This window comes from Lonchura striata, chromosome 1 (genome assembly GCF_046129695.1).
Source record: "Lonchura striata isolate bLonStr1 chromosome 1, bLonStr1.mat, whole genome shotgun sequence".
In the NCBI taxonomy this organism is placed as follows: domain Eukaryota; kingdom Metazoa; phylum Chordata; class Aves; order Passeriformes; family Estrildidae; genus Lonchura; species Lonchura striata.
The window spans coordinates 154,975,160-154,998,771 of NC_134603.1; the positions used below are offsets into that span (position 1 = coordinate 154,975,160).

Below are 23,612 nucleotides of genomic sequence, written 5' to 3' on the forward strand. Positions count from 1 at the left end.
AATCACCTTCTGGATTTGTTTCTTGCCATTGATCCCAGCAGGAAAGTAGATAAATAGCTTAGGCCGGATGAAACAAATCCCACTGTTGCAGTCAAAATTTGTTCACCTCTAGAGGCAATTGCTCAGCAAATGCCTAGTTTCAAATTTTTTCCCCTGCTTCCCAAAAAGCTTCACCTGCTGGTGATACTGGGCTTGTTCTGGTGCAAAAGCAGAAATGGTTGATGTGAACATGCTGTGGATAGGCTGGGGCCAGATTCCAGCTCCCACTCATGGAAGCCAAATCCTCCAACCCATTTCTTCACTGGTGTGGTATAAAAGAAGGAGTTTGAAACCACTTGGCTTAACAATCTTAGGATAAAACCAGTTGTGGGTGTGACCCCGCTGAAGTCAATGGATTGAAGGGGCTGTGGCCTGCAATGCTTTGAATTTTCACTGCTGGGTCACCATTTATTGACAGAAATTCCTGGTAGGACGTGTCTGACATCTCTCACTGTGGCTGCTTGCACTGCATCATATTAAGTAAACCAGATGTATCATTCCTTATCCCATCCTCTCCAATTTATCAATGTCTTCCACCCCTTATGTGGCTTTCTGGAGCATTGGCTTTCTTGACAGATTGTGTTTGAATGTTGGTTATAGGTGCAATCTCCCCCTGCAGTGGCTTCCTTCTCTACTTTCTATGATTAAGTTTTCCTTTTCTCCAAGACTGCGCTATGGAAATCAGTCATGCATCCATTAATTGATCTTTATTTAAGTTTTCAGGGACCCATTGCCTTCTCCACGTGGTGTGTGGCCATTGTTGGGGTGCAGTGTTCACATGGACAGATACTGCAGATTGAATTTCTCCCCGTATTTTTCTTCGCTTCTCTTGATCTCCTCTCTCCAGTACTCATTTCATACAGATTTTTTTTTTTTTTTTTTTTTGCAAAGCACGAATAGAAGTGCCTCCATCAATAAGCAAATCTTGCTTGTGCCCTTGGGCACAGCCCTGAGCCAAATGGGTGATGCATAAACTGCACCAGCCTAGGAGTAGTCCCAGGAGACGCTGTGACTCAGAGCCAGCCCTCGGAGGCATCATTTCCTCCTGTTTTCTCTCTGATGGGATTAAGCTCTGTTTGTTCCCTTCTTCTTCTGTACTCCTTCCCGTTGGTTCCTGGGAAAAGGCTGACACACAGAGAGGAGCACTCTGATTTCTCTGCAAAGATTTCCAGGAGTGAACCAGCCAACGGCCATGATTACATTGCCATGAAAGGGGAATTAACTCATACTCTGTTTCCCTTCCTCTGTGCTGAAGAGACAGAATAAACACCAATCCACTGTCCTTTCTCCAGGATAGGAACCCAAAAGCAGGGGTAAGGCAAAGAGGACACAAGGCAAGTGCATCTGGAGCTAAAGCAGGCTGCTACTCCTTGCTTGGTTCACCCCTCATTTATCCCAGTATTGCCCAGGAATAACCCAAGCAGGGTCACAGTGCTGTGAATACCAAGGTGGTGGGCTGAGTTCATGCCTGATACCCTGAAGGAAGTCCTGATGCCCATGGAGGAGGTGAGACCTGTTTCTGTAAACTGTGATCCTGATCTGGAATTGGAAGCAAAGCAACGTGTGATGATGGGGAGTCAGGGGTGAACAGCAGAGATGGGCCAGCCCTGCAAAGCTGGGATTTGGCTCTGTGTCCAAACTTACCCAAACTCTGGGCTGGTTCATGCTCTGGGTTTTGTCCATTTTAATCTGTACCACTTTTACAGGTGGGAATGGCTGTAGGAATTAGCTGTGGAACAAGGTTTGGCTTGAGTCTGAGACTGCTCCAGCTCGTGGGGTGTGGTGGTGATGGTGGGTCAGTTCACCCTCATGTCAATTAATGGGTGACAATGAGTCCTTCAGATCCATGTTCCTGACAGACTTGTGGGCTCAGGCTGCTGCCAAGTGCCTGGGAAGCCTGCATCAGGTGCAGAGTGGAAGAACTAAGTGCACTTTCCACTGCTGGTGACAGACCTCCCCAACGAGGTGGGAAGGGTGAACACCTTCCCTTCCCCTCCTTTCCCTCGGGTGCTGAGGAGATGGATGTCCTGTGCTCAGGAGTGGATGTCCAGCCCCAGAGACTCACTGCACATTTCCAAGGAAGACTCACTGGCTGAACCACGTCCCAGGCTGGAGAGCTGCAGCGGCATTCCCAGTTGTGGGACTGTGTCCTTCTCAATGCACGCAGAGTCCTCTTCACAGACAGGACACTGAACTTCTCTGTTCTGTGCACATCACCCGTGTGCCAACAGGGCGTTTACAGGAAGTCATCAGCAGATTTCTCTCTTTCTCTCCCTCCTCTTCTCCCTCCTTCCCTTTCTACAGATGTCACGGGATCCTATGTCAAATCTGGCAGAAGCTACCACGCTAAGAAGTTCACATCAAGAGCTCACCCACTCTCCAGCTCTGTTAGATATTTATAGACGTCTCTGGTTCCAAGGCAAAAGCAAAGAAGTAGTCTTGTTCTTTACTAAAAAAATCCTTAATTTGTCTGTTTTTATTTCTTTTGCTGCTGTTGCTCATATTACACAGTCTGGCCATTTGGGTTTGCAGAGAGATCTCTCAGAAAGCTCCGTGCTGCTGTTCAGCACAGCCTCTGCCTGGATGAGGGAAAAGGAGATGCTTAGGAAGATGCAAGTCTTTCAAAGGACACTTAATCACACGAGTCACTTCAGGCGGGTGGGAGCAGAGCAAATCCATGCTTTTGCTAATGCTCTTCTTTCCAGCTCGGTGTTGTGGGCTGGTGGAAAAGTTGCTCTCCTTCCGGAGGCATCGGCGTCGGGGCAGAACTTGTGTGACTGCCAGACGTACCTCGGGATAGCCCAGAAGTCATTAGACCTATTCTATCCAACCAGTTTTAGCCTTTTTATTTTTTTTTTGTCCAGTTTTTATTCTTTTAATATCAAAAAAGTAGACTTCTCTCACGTCTGCAACCTCAGAGGAAGTAGGCTCAAAATCCATTTCTCCACTCGGAGCCCGGCCAAGGGTTCTGCCCGCTTTATTTGCACGTGTGGACGTCGTAGACTCGTATGCACTCCTGGCAGCGGACGTAGCAGCACCAGTGGAAGATACAGTGACACTTCTCTTTCCGTTTCTCAGTCCTCGTGTTGTGCCCACGGCCGCAGCACAAAAGGTCGCAACCGTCAATCCCGTGGGAAGTGACGTTGCAGATCCTGTCGCGGGTCCCAAAGGAGCCGGTCTCAGGGTTGGGCTCACAAAAGTTTGGTGAGTTCTCGTAGTAAACCAGGTCCTTCTCAGTTGGGGCCTTGAAGAAGTTGTATTTGGGCCGCAGGGTCTCCACCCAGCCGCGGGATTCCCGGTGTTTTTCCACCACCATTTCGGACGCGCTGTCGTACTTGTCCTTGAGGTAGTCGCCGATGACCCTGAAGTCTGGCTGGGACCACCAGCAGGTCTTCACTTCGCAGCTGCCCGAGAGCCCGTGGCACTTGCACTTGAGGTGCATGAGCTCAATGATGGACTGCAAAAGAGAAGAAAGGCAAAGGAGAAAGAACATGTTAACCTGCAATCAAAACACTTAGGACATTCTGCCACCTGGCCATGATTTTCCAAGGAAATATGGATGTTTTCATAGATATATTTATAGTCTTGTCAACAAAAAATCCCCTTATCCCCCACTCAATGCTCTGCTCACTGCTGGGTCTAAGCCAAAAAGTTTCTGTACTTCATGGTTTTCAGTGACTGGTTCTGAGTCTCAGCTCAAATTTAAGGATTTACCAAAAACTTTGACCAAGGAGATTTATTAAGAAGTCAGAAGTCAAGATTTGTTGATAAGACAGAAGTCTTATCAATGTTCACGTGGGAATATCACAGTGTTGTCACCCAGGAAAAGAATTCAAACACATCTGGGCAGAGAAGCATAGAACACACAAAGCTACTCAAACAATGCCTTCATAAATTAAAATTGCAGCTTTTCTGTTGGAAATAAAAGGAAGATGAAATGTCTTAACTATCTAGAACAGAATTCCATCCTTTACATACATTTTGTGTTTACTTAAGCAAAGAAAGTTCAAGGCTTTCTATGGCTACTTTCAGAAACTGAAAAGGAATTTATTTTTGTTTTAAAGCCAGAGTTATGATTTTTCTAAAATCACTTCACAGGGAAAAAAAAAAAAAATAAGAGCCCAACTTTTGATTTGAAAGGTTCAGGCTTCAACACAAAACACGTTCCTGGGTTAAATGGGAGTGTGATTATTGATCCCAGAAGCTTGCTACTTATTTTTACATCTTATAAAATGAGTTTAAATAAATAAAGGTGTTGCCCTCCAGTACTCTGAGGTGGGAGACAACTTTATGTAACAGCTCGATAATCTGCATTTCCAGAGCGATCAGCAAATTTTTGGGTACGTGAACAGGCGAGTGCCAGCCTGAGTGCAGGAGATTTGCCATGAATCAGCACCTTGGTGCTCACCAGGTGCTTCCCTGTGTTATTTAAGGAGTATCACCCCCCACAAAGCAGGCTGCAATTAGCGATGAGAGAGAACCGCAGAAGGTTTGGTCTGTATAATCACGCTGAACTTAATCAAAACTCCTGGCGGAGTGGTAGGGTTGGAGTTCCTATGAGAACTAATGTGAAACCTTGCCCATGGCTCAGGTTTAGCTGGGAGCACTCGAGTATGGAGGCCTGGAACAGCTGTCCCATGGGTGGTGGCATGGTGAGCATGGAAAACACCAGTGCTTTCTAAAACCCTGGGATTTCAGGTCATGGTGTGACATCTGCTAACCTCTGACACCTGTAAAACATCTAGAAGAACTCAGAGTCAAGGAACAAGACTTAGAGAAAAAAAGACCTCTGCAGGCCTGTGATCTCAGGGATGTTTGCTCGTTTTTTTTCAAGGATTCTCACTTTAAAAGAAATCCCTCCTTTCCACTCTACACAGCTTCTCTCCAATCCTCTTTTTCCCACCACATATCCCAGTAACTGCCACCAGCACTGCCCCATCCCTGGGGGTACCTGGGATAATTTAGGCCAGAGCTGCAGAAACCACATTATTGCTTGTGGTCGTCTCCATCGCAGACAATTTTGGTTTCTGGTGGTATTTCCCTTTCAAAAGTTGTATTCCAGCAGCTCTGCTGTGGTGTGAGGTGGGATAATACCACTGGGAATTCACATTATCCACTTCAGGAGCTCTCAAGAAACCTCAGCCTGCCTGAGGATGTGTCCCAGCACAGCAACTGTGGTGGCTTTGCTACAGCTCAGTGCACAAATGTCCTCCTGGATATGGGCAAGACCTTCTGCTGAGGGGACAAGACCACATTAACCTGTTATGTCAGAGAAGCTGTGGCATAATCTCTGTTAGAAAGGGCTTTGTGGCTCAGTTCTACAAATTGTTTCCCACAAATTGCATTCTTCTGGATTTATGGGCTATTCTTGAGATGAAAAAAACCAGGAATATCCCCCTTTTGGGATTATTCCACCTAGGGAAAAGATTAATTGTGTGTAAGGCGGATTTTTTGCTTTCTTTTCCCCAACATGTTTTGTTCCAGGATTGTTTGAAGTAAAAACAGCTTCAGGGCATGATCCAAGTTTAATCAGGAGGCACCAGTTACATTGCCTCTAATTTTAAGTATTTCCTGGGAAATAGAACAGGGTTGAGAAGATGGGTTGCGGGAAAAGCTCTGCTGCTCTTCTCCTCCCTCAAGGCTGCAGAGAAGGGGAATGGACAATTGCACTCAAATTTCAGGTGCCCCACACTCAATGGAAGGGAACAGGCACAATTAGGACATTATTAACTGAGCTAGCAACTCTAATAGTGGAATCACAGAACGTTTTGGGTTGGAAGGGACCTTAAAAATTATGCAGTTCCAACCACCCTGGAATGGGCAGGGACAGCTTCCATAGCCCTGTCCAACCTGGCCTTGGACACTTCCAGGAATGGGGCATCCACAATTTCTGGGGGTAGATATACTCATAAGATGGGATGAAATCCCATCCTACACCTGCCTTGATCCATCCTCTATAAAAGAGACCTGGGCATCTGATTCCAAGGCAGGCGTTTACATCTGCGTGGTGCATTGATGTGGAACTTTCTCAGACAAGGCACGTTGACCCAGAACTACCATAGGACAGGTATTACCATTTTTTGACATAAATTTAGATCTTTTGAGCCCCCTCAATTCCCTCCCACCGTTCATCCTATCAGGTAAGAAAAGAACAACAGGAAAGGAGAAACTGAAATGTCCTTACGGTCCTTCCAGCCTCGTTGTTGTGCCTGTTCATGGCCGAGCGCGCGTCCGGCCGGTTCTCCCGCGCGTCGGCGAACTCCCGGGACACCATGCTCCCGAACTCCACGTCCTCGCTGCAGCCCCCCCACTTCCAGCCCTCCCCAGGAGAGCCCTTGTGGCGCGTGTCACACCCGCAGATGGTGGCCGAGCCCTCGGCGCAGGATCTGGTGACGGCGAAAGCCACGCCGGCCGAGGCGATGGCGTGGACGAAGGCCGACTCCCTGGTGGCTGCGAGAGAGAGAAGGCAGTGAGGAGGGGCAGAAGGCAGGGACCTCAATAAATCGGGGGAGCTGGGTGGACAGAACGCACATCCAGCCAATATGGTTAATGCAACGTTCTCCGTTTATTCGAGAGAAATGGCAGTTTATTTACACTTCTACATAGTTTACAATTCACAAAGGCACTCTGATTGGCAAGCTAACATTGTTTATCTTTGTCTTAAGGTGGCCTAAACCTTACACTATAAACCTGTGCTACTTCACCTCCAGACAGCCCAGTGCTCCCCATCACACCTTAATGCAATTTCTAACTGCGCCACAAACTCTTAATTTCTAACTGTGCCACCAACTCTTAAATTTCCAACTGCGCCACAAACTCTCAATTTCTAACGGCACCACAAACTCTCAATTTCTAACGGCACCACAAACTCTTAATTTCTAACTGCGCCACAAACTCTTAAATTTCCAACTGTGCCACAAACTCTCAATTTCTAACGGCACCACAAACTCTTAATTTCTAACTGCGCCACAAACTCTTAAATGTCTAACTGCGCCACAAACTCTTAATTTCTAACTGCGTCACAAACTCTTAATTTCTAATTGCGTCACAAACTCTTAATTTCTAACTGTGTCACAAACTCTTAATTTCTAACTGCGCCACAAACTCTTAATTTCTAACTGCGTCAGAGGCTTGGAGGCCTCACAAGGCCCAGATCTGAGGCCCGGACTGGAGTAGCTCAAATCTCATTCCAAACATAAATCATGCCCTCTCTCTCTCAGAAATGCTGCAACAAGGGGCCAGTGAAGGATGGGTTTGGTCAGTCCTGTGAACATCTCCTCTGGAGGGCATGGCAGAAGGCCAGGAAATCCTCCTCTTCCCTGTGGTCTGGCTTGGACCTACTCCAAAGATGTTTCGCTAGGAAAGGAGCTCCTGTGCAGACAGGACCAGGCTTGATTCAAGGCCACTGAGGTCAGCCAAAAAGTTCTGACTGGGGTCATCCTCAGGTCTTTGGATAGGGCCATGGCACCACAGGCAGCTGTGCAAACCAGAATTTCAGGGGGCACGTGGAATATTCTGTGTGGTACTGTGCAGTCCATGCACCACAGAGCCAGACCCCGAGCTTCGCTTCAGAATTTGGGTTATGTTCCAGAAAACATAAAAAATGCAGGTTTACACTTAACAACAGCCTCATGCTTTACCCGGTGGAGGGACCAGCACCAGGTAAAGCTCCTCTTCCTTGACAGGGAGAGGTGCTGGTGGCTGGAAGGCAGGAAAATGCCAGGATGGTCACATCCTTAATCCTCAGGATATAAACCAAACACTGTCCCCTCCCTCCATCCCTTTCTCCCCGAGGCTGTGCCTCTCAATGGGTGACAGCACTCAAGGTGCACCTTGCACCTGCCCCAAGTTTTCCTCCCTTGCCTAATCAAGGTCCCTGCCAAGGGGACTGTAAATGAGCTTTCCTCTGTGCCCACTGCCTCGGGCTGGAGGGTGGGATCAGCCAGAAGATGTCATGGCTGAGGACTGAGGAGTTTTAATCTTTGTGGAGAGCTTCCCTCATAGCCTTCCATCCCAGGGAGAGCTGGGCAGGGAAGGGGAGCAGGGAAGGCTTAACTGGATGCCAGTGCTTTTTCCACACTGTGCCAAAATGAAAACCAAACTTTTCAAACTGCTTTGCAAGTGGGGAATACCCCATGGTATCAATTTTTATTTCCCTTTCTCCTCGCAGTTTTGATTTCTTCACTCACAAGAAATGACCCTGCAGTTCAACACCACACCTCAGAAAACACCACTGCTTTTTGGCTGCATTAAAATGGGATTTTTACCATGAACAGGGCTGTTCTCAAACCCTTGGGGCAATCCTAAGCAGGCACAATGATTCTGATAATTCCCTTAACCTCTATTATTGCCCACCCACCTTGTACTTGTAGACCAGATATCCTAGAAATTGTGTTCTTCCTGACACTTTTCAGATTATTCCACTGGGACATTGAAATTTAATGGATCCATAAAGTCACAAGGTCACATTTTCAGTTGATGCAACTTCACCAAAGCTTCTACTGAGCTTTGCATCAGCTGACTGCTCAAAAACCACTCAAACCTTCCCTCCACCATATTTTGCTGATCTGAGCTTTCCCTGGGCATTTTGGCTTAATCTTTGCCTTCCAGATGCTTCCGGGCTTTACTAATATGAAGAGAGTTTATTGCACCAAGCCAAAAAGCCAACATGGTTTCGGGGAGCAATCACAACTGTGGAGCAGTCCAGGCTGGATTTTGGGCTTAAGCAAGAACCCAAGCTTTGCTTTGGGAGGGCCACCAAATACAACAATATGCAAATCCCATAAGGTGCATGAACTTACAGGCTGAAGGGATGAGCAATGTCCTGGAACGTGTTTGCCAGGGCACTTGGGGAGGTTATTAAGTCACCGAGGGCTACAACCAAAAAAAAAAAAATGCAGGAACCCTCAGGTTGCCAGTGTGATTTTGAAAAGCCCTTGTTCAGCATCTGTCCAGCCTGGAGGATGCCAGCATCCTGCAAATGATGACCATGCAGTTCTTGACCGTGAAAGCTCAGCTTAGAGCATGAACAGGAGAGTCCCGTTCAAACAGGACTGGGGACTCTGCCTCTTGTGCTTGCCTAAGTCCAGGTGGGATCCAGAAACCAAATTTTGAGGGTGGAGTGCTTCATATGAGGTCTCCAAGAACATTTTTGAGCAGCCCTGGAGTCTTTGAAGAACGAAAGGCTCCTCACAAAAGCAGTGAGGTGAGGTGGTGGGGTGGATGCTGTTATAATCTGTAGGGAGGTGGAAGGTGCAGTGTCTGAGAAAGGCTGACACACCTCCCACATCCTCCCAGTGTGCCCAGCTGATCCTGAAACCTTTCCATAAAATCACAGAATGGTTGGGTTGGAAGATCCTTCAAGGTTATGTGGTTCCAGCATTCCCACTCTTTCTTCTCAGGGCTGCTTCCACCCCATTCTCCACCCAGCCTGTGTTTGGGATTGGGATTGGCCTGGCCCTTGTGCAGGACTGTGAGAACTGGATTTGTAAAGGATTCTCAAAGCCTGACTGAGAGCTCACTCAGTCTTGTACATCTGTGTGCAGACTCTGAGATAAGGTGTGCTGACTTAGGAGCCCATGGAATAGAGATGGCATTGCTGAGAGAGAGACTGAACTAAAAACAAGTTTCAAACAACAGCCTTGCAAAAAGACCAGATATTTTGGAGAATCAGAACTGTGAAAGATGCATTCTAGCAAGACCATGTGGGGTAAAATAATAGGTGATTGGTGTTAGAGGTATTAGCAGCATAGTGTGGCAAAAGCTAATAGACTGAAAAACATTTTAAGGTGTTGTAATCAGGAAACAGGGTGGCTTCTGATGGAATGGCATTGAGTTTTTCATCTCTTATGTCTCACCCTTCACTGAGACTGATAATGGAATAAAATCTTGTGAAGCACCTCTCAGTTGCCCTGTCTCTGTAGAGCTGTTGTTTTCCAGCACTTGGCCCTGCTGAGCCTCATGAGGTTTGCACAGACCCACATCTCCAGCCTGCCTCTGGATGCATCCCTTCCCTCCAGAATCTGCCTGCACCTCTCAGCCTGGTGACACCAGCAAACTCCTGAGGGTGCCCTGGATCATCCCCCTGCCCATGGCACCAGCAAGCAGTGCCAGCCCCAACCCCCAAGGAACACCACTGCACCTCCTAGGGTACCACCATACAGATAATTCCTGAGGTCCATCCATCAAATCCAGCTATCTCCAGTTTAGGGACAAGGATGCTGTCCTTTCCCAAAGCACATTCCTTGGTTAGGTCAGCTCTCATCTCTTGGGCATCACCCTCCGCTCAGGAGAGAGATCAGATCCAGGCCTTTGGCTTATTGGGAAGGAGCTGTAGGTGCTGAACTGATGTTTCCAAACCTCGGGGAGACCCCTTGTGCCTTGCCAAGCTTGGACCAAAAAGAAAATGTCTACAGCCGTGGTGTTTGCGCAGGAAAACCTCTCCTGTGTGGGTATGAAGGGGTGGCGTCGCCTTGGGAGTCCACAGCTTGTGGATCCCAGCTTGGATTCAGCAGGAGCCATCAGCTCAGAGGCGTTTCCCTGTGCATTCCCCTCAATAGGAGAAGGACATTGAGGGGTGGGAGCATGTCCAGGGAAGGGAATGGAGCTGGGAAGGGTCTGGAGCACCAAGAGGGGCTGAGAGAGCTGGAAAGCGGCTCAGCCTGGAGAAAAGGGGGATCAGGGGGGACCTTGTGGCTCTGCACAGCTCCTGACAGGAGGGGACAGCCGGGGGGAGTCGGGCTCTGCTCCAGGGAACAAGGACAGGAGGAGAGGGAACGGCCTCAAGTTGTGTCGAGGATTGGATATTAGGGAAATTTTGGATGTTTGGGTTGGCTATTAGGGAAAATCTCTTCACTGAAAGGGTTGTCAGGCACGGCTGCCCAGGGCAGTGGTGGAGTCACCTGGAGGGATTTAGAAGGATTCGGCACTTGGGATACCAGTGGACGTGGCAGTGCTGGGCTCATGTTTGGGCTCAGTGACCTTTGCTGGTCTTTTCCAACCTTAAGGATTCTACAACCCAATGATTCTGTCCAGGTGCAGAGCTCAAAGCCCAGGGAGCTTCAGGCAGCACAGCCTGGAGCATTCCTGTTTGCCAGGACTTGGCCACAGCCGAACAAGCAGTTCCAGACAGACAGTTTGGGCTGTAGACACCAAACCCTAAAGCTCAGATCCATCACCTAAACTCCCCACGGTTTTTAGCCCTTGCTGAAAGCCAGGAGGGCATTGATGGGATTTGCCTTAAGAAGCACCAATTACAGCGAACTTTTCCCTTCCCAGAAAGGGCTCGGTGCCTTTTACAGCCCGGGAAGGACTTGTAATCACTCCCCTGCTTTTGAAATGCAGCCACCACTTAAGAGAGCACAACAGGAAGCAAATCGCCTTGTATCTGATAGTAAGTACCTGGGGAATGCAGGCAGGCAGGGCCAAGGAGCCGAGATCTGGCCCCGGGGCACTGAGGTGAGGAGTTTTGTCTCTTGAGAAAGTCGCAGCCCGATCTCTTAATGACTCCACGGAATTAGGGCACTGGGTTTAACATCTCCTAGCCCTAAGTTAAGGCAGCGGGTTCAGCATTGACGCAGATGGAGCGGTGCCATCCCCTGAGTCACGTCCTGCCACCTCCTGAGCCATGGGACTGTCCTGCCCTCACCACCCTGCCGGGCTCCCAAAAACCCCCGAAACCTCCAAAAAACCTCCCCGGCTCCCAGCCGGAGGCGGTGCGGCCGCAGGAATGGAGAAGGAGCGCATGGAGATGGAGATAAGCAGAAGGAAAGCATGCACTTGTAATGGAAATGAGGGGTTATTAAGGTGCCATATAAAAATGCGAGAGATTTAGCGATGATAGCAGGAAAGCGGCCGCGTATTTGTCGGGTCGCCCCGTGCCCTCTCTGGGTGGTTCTGGTAGCAGGAGGCAGCAGCTGGTGAGGGCTTCAAGAGAGCTTCTGGAAAGTCACCCGGCAGGAGGAGGTTAGCAGGGACCGGTATCTCACGGGGATGTTGATTTCAGAGCATTTTAAGCGCTTTTTTTTTTGGTCACCAAAGCTCTGGCTTCGGCTCCATTAATTCCTGCCTGCTCCTGAGCTTCCCGGCAAAGCCCAGGTGCTTCTCCACAATTCCCTCTCCATCCTGGGGGGACTGAATATCAGCGAAAAAGTGACTTACAGAGGGCCTTTAAGGCGTCCCCTAAAGCAGAGGTCTCCAAGTCACTGGTCCCTCCTGGAAAGCATTTCCCAAGAAGCCCAGACTGCAACTGGAGAAACTGAACATCCCCCGAACATCCTGTGCAAAACCTCTCTGACCACTTGTCCCAGCACCAAACCCATCCTGAGATGCAAAAACACTTGGCTGAGTAGTTTGATTTTGATAATCCAGAGGCCTGAGGATGAGGTGACCCAAGATTTGCTTTCCTGCTGTAACAGGGCTTTTTTATGTGACTCTGGGCAAATCCTTTAGTGGCTCTGTGCTCTTGCTTCCTTATCTGTACACCCGAGGACAATCCTGCTTATCTCCCCAGGAGCCTGCAATGATAAATTCCGTGATGTCTTCAGAATTGTAGGGACTGGAGCTGAGCAGAGGGTTCTCAGACTGTGGGATGAGGAAGGCAAATGAATAACTGCATAAATATCTCAGCTGTCCGATATGTGGAAACTGCTCTCGTGTGTTCTTCTGCCCAGACAGTGACTTATTTTCCCTGAATGATTAACCCCAGGTCACGTAGGTATCCCACATATGTGGCAAGATGGATTGTGGTGATGCAGTAGGATGAATATAATGGTTTCTTTTGCTCTGAAAAGCCCTTTCTATCACATCTATACTGCAACACTGAGCCCTGTTGTCCCCATTCCGGAAACCCTAAATCTTTCCTTTGTGAAACAGAGTCTTGGAAGTGAAGCAGCGCCCTTTTTTGGGCTGGATAATGTATGAACAACATGGAAAAGAACAGAAATGTCCCAGACAATGAAGAAAGTAATTCCCAGTCATGTCTGCTCTTGAGGAGAGGATCCTCTTCCTGTTCCATGATTGGAATGACATTGGAAACGTATGGCTGTGAGCCCTGAATTTCTGACACCACAGACCTCTGGAGTGCCTTTGGGAGAGGCATTTTGCTAAAAAAATGAGCGGAATAAAGGAAATAGTTTATCTGTTTAGCAGGACTGTGGGGAGGAGTCGTGCTGGCTCCTCTGAGCTTCATTTTTCAAAGCTAAAGTTCCACAGAAAGGTACCTCTAGTGCCAGCTTTGTGGGACACCCATCTCTGAGGGGTGGAAAGTGCCAAGGCTTTCCAACATGTTCTGATGGGGCGGATTCCCTAGGTACACGAGGGAGTGTGAGAAAGGGTTTCAATTCCCTCCTTGGCTCAAGGGGGTGTAAGCCCACAGCTGTCAGTTGAGATTTGCACAACAGTTGACACTATACTGACTTTGCATTCAAAGGGACAAAACCTGACTAAATAAACTAAATAAACCCTAAGAACTAAGAAACTGGATATAAAGCTGGGAACAACCTGGTGCTTCTGGTATTAGGAGCAGCACTAGCTCATTTTGCCTGGTTCCTGTGGTCCTTCCTGCACCTTTGGCATCCCAGGCATTGGAAGGCATTGCCCGATGGAAAAAGGTGGTGAGGAATTTGTGAAGAGCTCTGGAAGCCCAGCCGTTGACTGAGGTGAGGTGAGTTTGGGTTTTGACTGCAGCAGGAAGATCCCCACCCAGCTGCTCTCGGCATACTCTCTCTGAATCCACCCACTTCCCTGGATGTGGGAGAAGAGCCTTGCCATTCCCTGTGGGGAGGGTCACCCAGAAACTTCTCCATAAACCAGAAGGCTTGGAATGAAAGCTCACACTGCATCACCTTGGATGGAAAAGAACCCCAGAAAAGATGAATGCCGAACGAGCCTGCTCGGCTGTTCAGTAGCTGCTGGCCCCTGGGAGAAGGAGTTTTTTAGGCTCTGACAGCCTTGCAGGCACTGCTGAATTCTGAGCAGCAGGAGTGAAATCCAAAGGGACTGGTGAGTCAGAGCTCCCAGGATTTGCAAAAGCACACGGAGGCATCGCTGCTGGTTTGTACCAACACAAACGGCATTGCCCTGAAATCCACGTGCAGGAGCAGCAGTGCAGCCCAGCCTGCCCCAGATTCCAGCAGAGGATACTCCAGTCCCTCAGCACAGCTGGGCTCTGCTGAACTTGCAGCAGATCAGCAGATCCCTGAGCAGCAGATCCCTGAAAGGCAAAACCTGAGAGTTCAGGATATGGGGATGATGTCCCCCACCCCACAATGCTCTCTGGGGGCTTGGGAGAGAACTGGCGAGAGACTTCTCAGCAGGGCCTAACTAAAATAGGGGCAATGGTTTTAAGCTAAAAAGATGTGGATCCAGACATAAGAAAGTAACTTTTTTATGATGAGGGTGGTGAAGCACTGGAACAAGGTGTCCAAAGAGGTGGTGGGTGCCCCATCCCTGGAAGAGCCAAGGTGAAATTAAGTGGGGCTTTCAGCAAGCCGCTCTCTTGCTGAGGTGTCTCTGCTCACTGCAGGGGAGTTGGACTAGATGAACTTTAAAGGTTTCTTCCAACCTAAACCATGCTAAGAAATGAAGGTTCACATTTTCACAGGACGTACTTCTCCCCAGGGAAAGGAGTGAAGAAAAAAAATGTTAAAAGCCTTTTTTTTTTTTTTTTTTTGAATGATCACCAAGCAGAAAATCATTTGCCAATCAGAACTATTAAATATTGGCCCAGCACCAGGGGAAAGCAGAGAACAGGGAACTCCTTGGCACAGGCTGGCTGACAAATCTATCCACATGCTGTGCCCAAATGCTGGAGGGGAACAAGCTTCGTTCCCATCGCAGGGGAGGAGGAGGAGGAGGAGGAGGAGGAGGAGGAGGAGGAGGAGGAGGAGGATCACAGGGGTGTCATGCCATGGCTAATGGGACCCTGACAGTGCTCAAGGGGAAAACACTGGGAACGTTGGAAACCAAATATTGGCACTGGCAGCCTCGGAGAGAGGTGAGCTTCAGCTTCCCCACATTCCTCTCAATTGTAGCAAGAGAAGCTCATCCCATCTCAGATAAAGCAACTGAAATGGTTTGCATAAGTCTGGCTCAGCCTCCAGCTTCCCTCAGCTGTCCTCTGGAGAGGTCCCTGCTTCCAGAATTCCCATTTCCCTTGACCCATCCTCACCATCTGCAGCACCTCAGACCTGGCACCTCCTCAATTACCCCTTTACTCTTTAAAAGAGGCTTTTTCTCACTTTTCTCACACTTGCTGTTTGCTTTCCACCCATTGGGATGGAAGCTGTGGCCTTGGATGTGCTCAGCACAAGGACTCTAAAAGGAGTCAGGATTCCTGGTGGGAGGGAGACTCATTCCACAGAGCACATGCCCAAATTCTGCAGCGTGAGCAGTGTTCACCCTGCTTGTGTTGGAAAATACTTCCCTCAGTCAAAGCTTAAGGAAGAGATCCCAGGATTCTGAGATCTTTAAAGCTGTTGCTTTTTTCCTTGGTGTCACTCCCAAGCCAAAACCACCAAGTGGTTTCTCAAGCTAAGTCAGGGAAGGTTTAGGTTGGATATTAGGAAAAAATTTTCACTGAAATAATAATAAAATACTGGAATTGTCTTCCTAGGGAGGTGGTGGAATCACCATCTGTGGATATGTTTAAAAAAAGACTGGACTTGGCACTTGGTGCTGTACTCTGGTTGTGGTGTTAGGGCACAGGTTGGACTTGATGATTTTAGAGGTCTCTTCCAACCTCGTTATTCTGTGATTCTGTGAAGTGCCCTGACCCTGATTTTCAGCTCAACCACAGCAGCATCAGCCAGGGAACCCTCGTGGTTACCCTGAGGAGCCTCCAGACGCTTTGAGAAGATCAGAGCCTGGTCACTGCCTCCCCCAGTGGGATGCATGTGCTGCAAAAGGGCCTCTCTGGACACAGGTGACTCCAACATTCTGCCTCAGTTTCCCCATCTGCAAAGCAATGGGCGGAAAGCTCATCTTGCACTCGCCAGCCTGAGCTTTGGGCACCATTGCAGCCTGCAGCATTCCACAGGGGAGGGGAAAAGACAGGAGTGTTCTCCTCAGCCAGTGCTGCATGGTGCCTTATTGCCCCATGAGTGATGCTGGTGCTGGGATCACTGGTTATCCATGGAGCCTTCCAGAAGAACCTCAGCACCTCGAGCTCCCTCTGGGCTGAGTTCTGTCACCCCATTGCAACGGGGTGGGACTAGAGGATCTTGTAATGTCCCTTGATCTGAGAACTCAAAATGTCCCTCAGACATTTTTGGATGTCCCAGGCCCTGGTCAGAAGCATTTGAGACCCTGGCAGGCAGCTGCAAACAGCTGTGATTTTGGGTTTGAACCATGGAACGATTTACTAACCTTGCAGGAAGAACAAGAAGTCACAAAATTTAGATATTATAGTAGAAGTAGTCACAGAGTAAAAGGAAGAATTTTTGAGTGCTGTACAGGAGGGTTTTGGTTTTGTACATGGGGGTCAGAAGTTTTAACATGGATTTGGGATCTGGGCCTGCCCTGTCCTCCCTCTTTCTCCTTCCTCACCTCCATGTTCTTGGTGATGTTGGCACTCACGGATTGGTTTAGAGTAGAAAATCACCATTTAATATAGGTAATAGGCATTGGGAAAAACTGCAAACATGTAACACGTAATGTACCATATAAAAGACAGCAGCAGCCCTGGCGGGGAGAGAAGAAGCAGTCGGGGTCAGAGAGGATGTCAGGGTGTGTGTGTGCCTCTGCCTGAGCTCTGAGCAAACCACAGCAGCCCGAGGAGAAAATCTTTTAGATAACTTGCAATAAACAACCTTGAGACTGAACAACAGAGACTGCTGAGTTTTCTTTGGAAGCACAGGTTGGAGGAGAAAGTTTTCCACCCCACGGAGCCACCCACGACCTAGGGTGAGCTCTGGCATCTTCCAACCCAAACTATTCCATTATTCCATGACATGAAGACTTTCTAACCAGCATTCATCTGGTTACAGATCTTGGCAGCAGCTCCAGGATGTTCCAGAACAGCTCTGCGCTGCACCAAGACGTGCCCAGAGATTTATATAAATCCCCTTCAATCTTATCCTGAAGACCTTGGTTACTTGGGAGCCTTTGAACAGGAGCAGAGCCTAAATGGCTGCCTGGGATCCCTTGGATGCAGAAGGATCACTAATTGCATTCCTCAAAGATCTCTTTGTAAGACTGGAATCAGAGAATTATAGAATCACAGAGCAGTCTGGATGGGAAGGGACCTTAAGATCATCTCATTCCAACCCCCTGCCATGGGCAGGGACACCTTCCACTAGCCCAGGGCCCATCCAGCCCAGCCCTGACCATTTCCAGAGGTGGGAATCCACAGCTCCAGTCTCCACACAGCTCTGCAGACTGGCCTGAATGATCTGGAGTCACTCCCCAGTGACACCCAAGCTCCTGGTGCCATTGCCTTGTGTCACGTCCCCTCCTCCTCAGCAGCATTCCCACGTGGGTTTATCCCCAAACCTAGGGAAGCCCACTCTGCCAGAACAGCAGTCCTTGGGAGCTGCAGGTAACCGAGGCTTTCCCTGGAATGGGATGAGGGTGGCTCCAAGAGCAGCTGCAGCTCTGGGAGAAATGCAGCAGGCACAGCACAGCAGGTGATGCCAACCAGGAGCTGCCCCATAGCTCTGTGTGACACCACAGCCTGGTGCCTTCTTCACAGAGAGCCCTGTCAGCTCCTTGCCCAGCTGATTCTGCACAGTTTCTCATCAAAATCCAGCTCCAAGCTTTGCCTGGCTTTTTTAACCACTTAAAAATCAGGCCCCTAAATGCAAAGACTTATGCAAATGCATAATAACAAGAAGTTAACCACACTTTTGCATATCTTAAAGGAAAGGTTAGGTTTGGGTCCCATCTGTGTTTTGAACGGAGTTCTGATTGAGTTCTTGTTTCCTCTGAACCAGCTGTGCTAGTGTCAACACATCCCTGGGAAGATGAAAGGCCCTAAAAAGACATTTGATCAGATTAGCTGTGATTCAGCTCATTGGAGGGAAATTATTAAATGGGCAATTCCTGCCAGGGAACATGAAGGCGATACAGATAAGAGGGAATGTTGGATTGAAGGAGGTTGGATTAGCGCAGCTTGTAAAATCCCGAAGGCCAAGTTTCCCCAAAACATCTCAATGATGGGGTCTTTCCTCATTCTTTTCCTTTTCACTTTCTCCCTGTTGGTTGCTCTTGGTTCTCGTTGCACAACAGAGCTGCAACCTCCAGCATGTTGTTCAAACCTCCAAACCTTTGTTTCACTTGCAAACTTTTCTCGTACTTCCAAACCTCTCTCGCACTTCCAAACCTCTCTCGCACTTCCAAACCTTTCAGGCTGTACCTGGAGCAGGTAGAGCCAGCTTGCCCAGTGCCAGGGCAGCCTGCAAGCCTTGTGTCCTGGCAGCAGGGCCAGTGCTCCCTGCTGCCCTCCGAGCCCAGGGTGGGTTGGAGGCTGGGATGCTCTCGTTAATTAGCGACTGTCAAAACAACCCCAGGTGATCTCACAGGTAACCAGACCCCCAAGACAGGCAAATCAGCAGGACGGCCTGGTATCAGTAACCAGAGTCTGATGCCTGCAAAGCAAACACCCCCTTATCTCTCTCTCTATCACCCTATCTCCCTGCTGATCTCATCATTACCGTGTATGTCTCCCTGCCTACCCCCGCCTAATGTTTTATCTGCCTTTCTGTTGGCTTGGTCATGTGTGAAACACCCTGATCCCCCCCTCCCGCCATCCCATCAATGCCTTCTGAATATTCCATGTCCTGGAGCAGCACGGTCCTCTCCATCTATCCTGAATTACCCCGAGTCTCCCCAACATCCCTGGGAGACAAAAGGAAGCTGTGTGCCAGTCGGGGGTGATTAGCAGAGATACAGGGTGCTCGTTGTGGCAGGACAGGGTCCTTAATGGAAGGGGAAGGCGGAAAAGGAGCGAGGAAGGACTGGGGTGAAATTCTCCTGGGTGCCTTCCAGGTTAAATGATCATTGGGGTCCCTCCTGACCTCGAGAAAAAAAAAAAAAAAAAAAAAATGCAAGAAAAAGAAGGCAAGCCCCAAAAACTGCTATGCCAAACAGCCCCAACGGTCAGTCAGATACAGTGAAGAAAAAAAAAAAAAAAAGAAAAAAAGAGAATATAATTGTATTCTGTTATCAGAAGCAGCATGGCTGAACAAAAGGATCGCCTTCGCCCACCTGAGAATGGAATGTGAGGCTCCATTTCGCTGCTCTGATCGTATTTGACAGCCCCCCTCGAGACTGCCTGGTTGGTATGGCAAATCGTCCTTATTACCTGCTGGGGTGAATGAATCCCCCTTTGTGCTGCCACTGTCACGCCGCATTAGGTTGACAATGGCCCGAGATATTTTATATGAAATTTGCCCTCACTTGTGATTAGCCAGCACCAACTAAGTCATAGCAACCTAGAACTATGCATTGGCCGGGCCCCGTTGTCGGCCGAAAGGGAAATCCCTATTCAAATGGTTTAATAAAACAATCTAAAGGGCGTGTGAATCGTGAAAAGCATTTTCACTTTTCTCTTTAGCTTAATCTCATGGTCGCTGGGATATTGTGCTCCGAGCAGACCCCAGCAGGGTGTGGGCTAAGGTCCCCCATCAACTTCTTTTACAGCCTCCTTTTCTGCGAGTTAATGATATACCGGTGTGATTGCCTCCCGCAGCAAGAAGAAACACGCATTTGATGAAAAGGATGGACCTCCTAACACATCCTAAATGGCAACAATTTCTCATCCAAAGGTCACAGGTCATAACCTGGATTTTGAATCACCACCCAGATCTTTTTCAAAGCCCGGCTAAAGCTGGGGGATTCGGCGAGGCCGTTTTACACACACACACAGCGTTATCTCCAGAGGTTCTGCTCTGCTTGAGACCTGAGCTTAGTGCTTGGAAACAATTGGATTTTCCCCTGGTTTGAGGCTACACTTTGCTGCTTTTCACATCCTCTCAGCCCCGGGCTGCAGAGATGTGCAGCCCCTGAGGGTCACCCGGAGCTCAGCAGCACCTGGGGTACAAGCAACGCCCTGGCTTGAACCACCAGCTGCCCATTCACCCCAAACCTGCCACACTCCCAGCCCCAAACATCACCTCCAGCAAGGCTTCGAGGGCTCAAAACACTCCCCACTCACTTGAAGGTGTGGAGAAGCTCCCCCAGTGCTGAGCCCTCGAGAGATGAGGTCTCCCACGCACAGGTGAGATGCAGCCACAGAGATTTGGAGTGGGGTGGGGTGGGAGGAGGGAGAAGGAGACGTACAGGGTTCCCCTTCTGCATTTGTGCCCCACTTCCTCACTGGGGCTGGGAGGAAGCAGGGTCCCTGCAAGGCTGATTTTAGCATTTACCTAAGCAGAGGAAAGCTTTGCTTCTGCAAGAGGAGGCTGGAAATCCCCAGGATAACGAGCTCCCTCATGAACCTCCTGCAGCCCAGTCCCCGAGCACAAACCGAAGGTGAAGGGGAAAGCAGCACGGGAACCTGTCCAGTTTCCCCCACTTTTCTCTCCTCTTGATTCCCCTCACAAGGCCTTTAGCCAGGTGGGGTGTTCATCTCCTGGTTGAACATCAAGATTCTCTTTTGAGGTTTTCCCACCAGAGCTCAGCAGGAACAGTGGGGCTGCACAGGCTCTCGTGAGGGACCCTCTTGACTTCCAAAATTCCACGTTAACCTCTCCTAAAAGGTGTTCACATGAGCAGTGGTGTGTTTCCACTGCAGCTCCCCACATAATTGCAAACTATCTGGGGCAAGGAATGGTTCTGTTATTAAGTGCTTGTACACTATTTAGCACAATGGGGCCCTGATCTCTGCTTGGGGCCTCAGAGTCTACTGTAATACAAATAATTAACCATAATAGAGCTGGGAAAATATTTTAATAAAACCATGGAATCAATTTGAGGCAATTAAGCAATTTTTTGGCTTGCAGAAATTTTTGCTTTACAGGCTCCATTTGGAAAAGGGAGTGGGTCTGGGTGCTGGAGGAGCTGCTCACCTCCCTGCAGCAGGCTTGGGCAATCTGTTTTTTTGGGGTTTTTTTTGTTTTTGTTTTTTCTTTCCTGTGGGTTTCAGTTTCACCTAGTTGGGGAAGCAGAAAAATTTCATGTGGCTCCCACAGCATAAAAACCACTTTTTATAAATAGCTTGTGAGAGGAAGCATGGTTTGGAGGCTGGATCTGTGGTCCCTACGGGAGAAGGGGCTCAGTCCTACAAAACACAACTTTCAAACAGCTCCTCTGCCCCAGCTGCCCACCTGTGAGATGGAGAGCCATCACTATCTTCCCACTTCTAAATCCCAAACACTTGAGGACAATATTAGGGAATTTCAGATCTATTTAGACACAGAGGAATAAGGAAATTGCAAAGCCCCAGATGCAGGCTGGATGATTTACAAGCAATTTTAAGTCATCAGATAAACTGTGGATGACAGATATTCTGATTATAGCTGGAGCTCTTGTATAAATCGCAAGCAGAAAAGGGAGCTAAATATATTGAACACTTGTCTGAAATTTCTCCATCACCAGGGAGTGCATGTGAGGACACCACTGAAGGAGCTCCTAAAGATGGGAAAACCAAAAAATCCCCTGCCTCACCCAACCAAAACAAGAACCTCAAAAACTGAGCTACAGCTCCCTTTCCAGAAGGGAGCTCCACCTGCCATGGACACATCTGCTGGCTAGGTGGATAAAGGCTCAGAACTTTGTCCTGCAGAGATTTTTATGGCCCTTGGCAGGCACACTTCATAGAATCACAGAGGTTTTGGGTTGGAAGGGACCTCAAAGATCTGGTTTCAACCCCCCTGCCATGGGCAGGGACACCTTCCACTGTCCCAGGCTTCTCCAAGCTCCATCCAACTTGGCCTTAGGCACTGCCAGGGATCCAGGGGCAGCCACAGCTGCTCTGGGCACCCTGTGCCAGGGCCTCACCACCATCCCAGCCATGAATTCCTTCCCAAAATCCCATCTAACCCTTCCCTCTCCACCTTAAAACCATCCCCCCATCCTATCACAACTTGCTCTTTCACCCTGACCAACCGCCGCGTTCTGAGACATTCCCTTAAATCCTTCAAGCCTAAGAAGACGCCACCAAAACAATCGGAACAGAAAAAGTGGGAAAGCCCAAATTTCCTCCTTACGTGGTTGTGCATTGCCAGCATGGCTGAGAAAAGTCTACGAGCAGGTGATCAGCCTAGTGCTGGTCCCGGTTATGGAGAAATAAGTCCTAGAGGTTAAAAATGGAAGAAAATTATCCTGACCACAATTTCAAAGTAGACCTCACCCTCTACTTCATCATGTCCGAATAACATTTCATTTCACCCACTGTGAGGAGCCAGCCTGCCATCGTGTTAGGCTGAAAATGTCATTGGTTGGGTTTGGGAAGCTGAGCAAAACACAGAAAGTGAATACATGGCATGGGGACATCTCCTAGGAATCTGTCACACCCTAAATAAGACATATTCATAAGACCTTGTGTTCTTGGTGAATGTAAGACCACAGAAATATGATTTGTGGATGTTCTCCATTGGCTTCACTGTCAAATCATAGACAGAGGTTAAATAATAATAATAATAATAATAATAATAATAATAACAACAACAACAACAGCACTAAAATAGCCAGAACTTGTATCTGCTCGTGATTCAAAACAGTGAAGCTCTCACCTTGTCCTCGCCAGCATGAGTGCACTACTTGACTTCAAAAAAACCTCAAATAATCAAATAACCTGCTGTAGAAGCAGAGGATACCAAACACCTCCAGATAATTTTCTTAATCAGTCATCATTTGTATTCACAAGACAAACCAATTTCATCCATCTGATGCTTGCCTTGTTTTACTCGGGTTTGTTAAGCTCAATAATGACCACCTCTAATTAGAGAGATGCCCTGTGCCACACACTGGTCAGCCCTCATGTCCAGGAATCCTCTCTCCTCTGGGGATGATCTCTTCCAGACTGAACTGCACATGGATTTTGCCCTCCCAGGCAAGGAAAGCTGGCGACCCAGAATGGGAATGACCTCTGGCTTGGGACTGGGGTCTCTCTGAAGGGACCAGGGTTGCGGGAGAATGGGAAGAGCAGGGAGGTGCTCTGGGCTTTGGTTCAGCTTCCATCTCTGTCTTTGGGCTCACCCATTTTAAGCCAAATGATAGCAGGTCATTTGATGAACCCTTTCCTTTGCTCAGGCTGTGTGTAATTTCAGTTTATTTTCTTATTTTCTTTCACACTGTGATGGTTTTTCAGAGCTTTGCCAACCTGATTGCAAGAAAACCCAAAACTCCAGCTTTGGCTTCTCATTCCTGCTGCTGTCAATTCACCAAATGCCTGCTTGCTATTATATCAACCCTGCCTTCATATTTGAGGAGTGGACATGATTTTATTCCTGACTTGACATCTGATGTTCTGTTTCAGGTTCTTGAAGAGCATCCACACCCCCCAGCTCTGGGTGTGTCCTCTCCGGAGTTGGTGGGAACAACTCATGGTTCCTTATCCATGATATTAACTTGGAGGGGAGGTGATGACCTGTTCTGCCCACACCGATTTTGGTGATTTTCGTGGGAGGGAAAGG

The 23,612-nt window shown here is 48.6% G+C and overlaps 1 protein-coding gene across 1 annotated transcript in view; it reads right to left on the bottom strand.

Moving 5' to 3' along the window:
• Positions 1-2,917: 2,917 nt before the first annotated feature.
• The window catches only part of WNT3A (Wnt family member 3A), a 93,306-nt gene continuing 72,611 nt past the window's right edge, over positions 2,918-23,612 (bottom strand). The window contains exons 3-4 of the mRNA XM_077781356.1: positions 6,224-6,489; positions 2,918-3,496 (exon numbers count right to left, since the gene is read on the bottom strand). Coding sequence (XP_077637482.1) covers positions 3,017-3,496; positions 6,224-6,489 — 746 coding nt within the window. The 3' untranslated portion in view covers positions 2,918-3,016. The remainder of the gene's footprint in view (positions 3,497-6,223; positions 6,490-23,612) is intronic.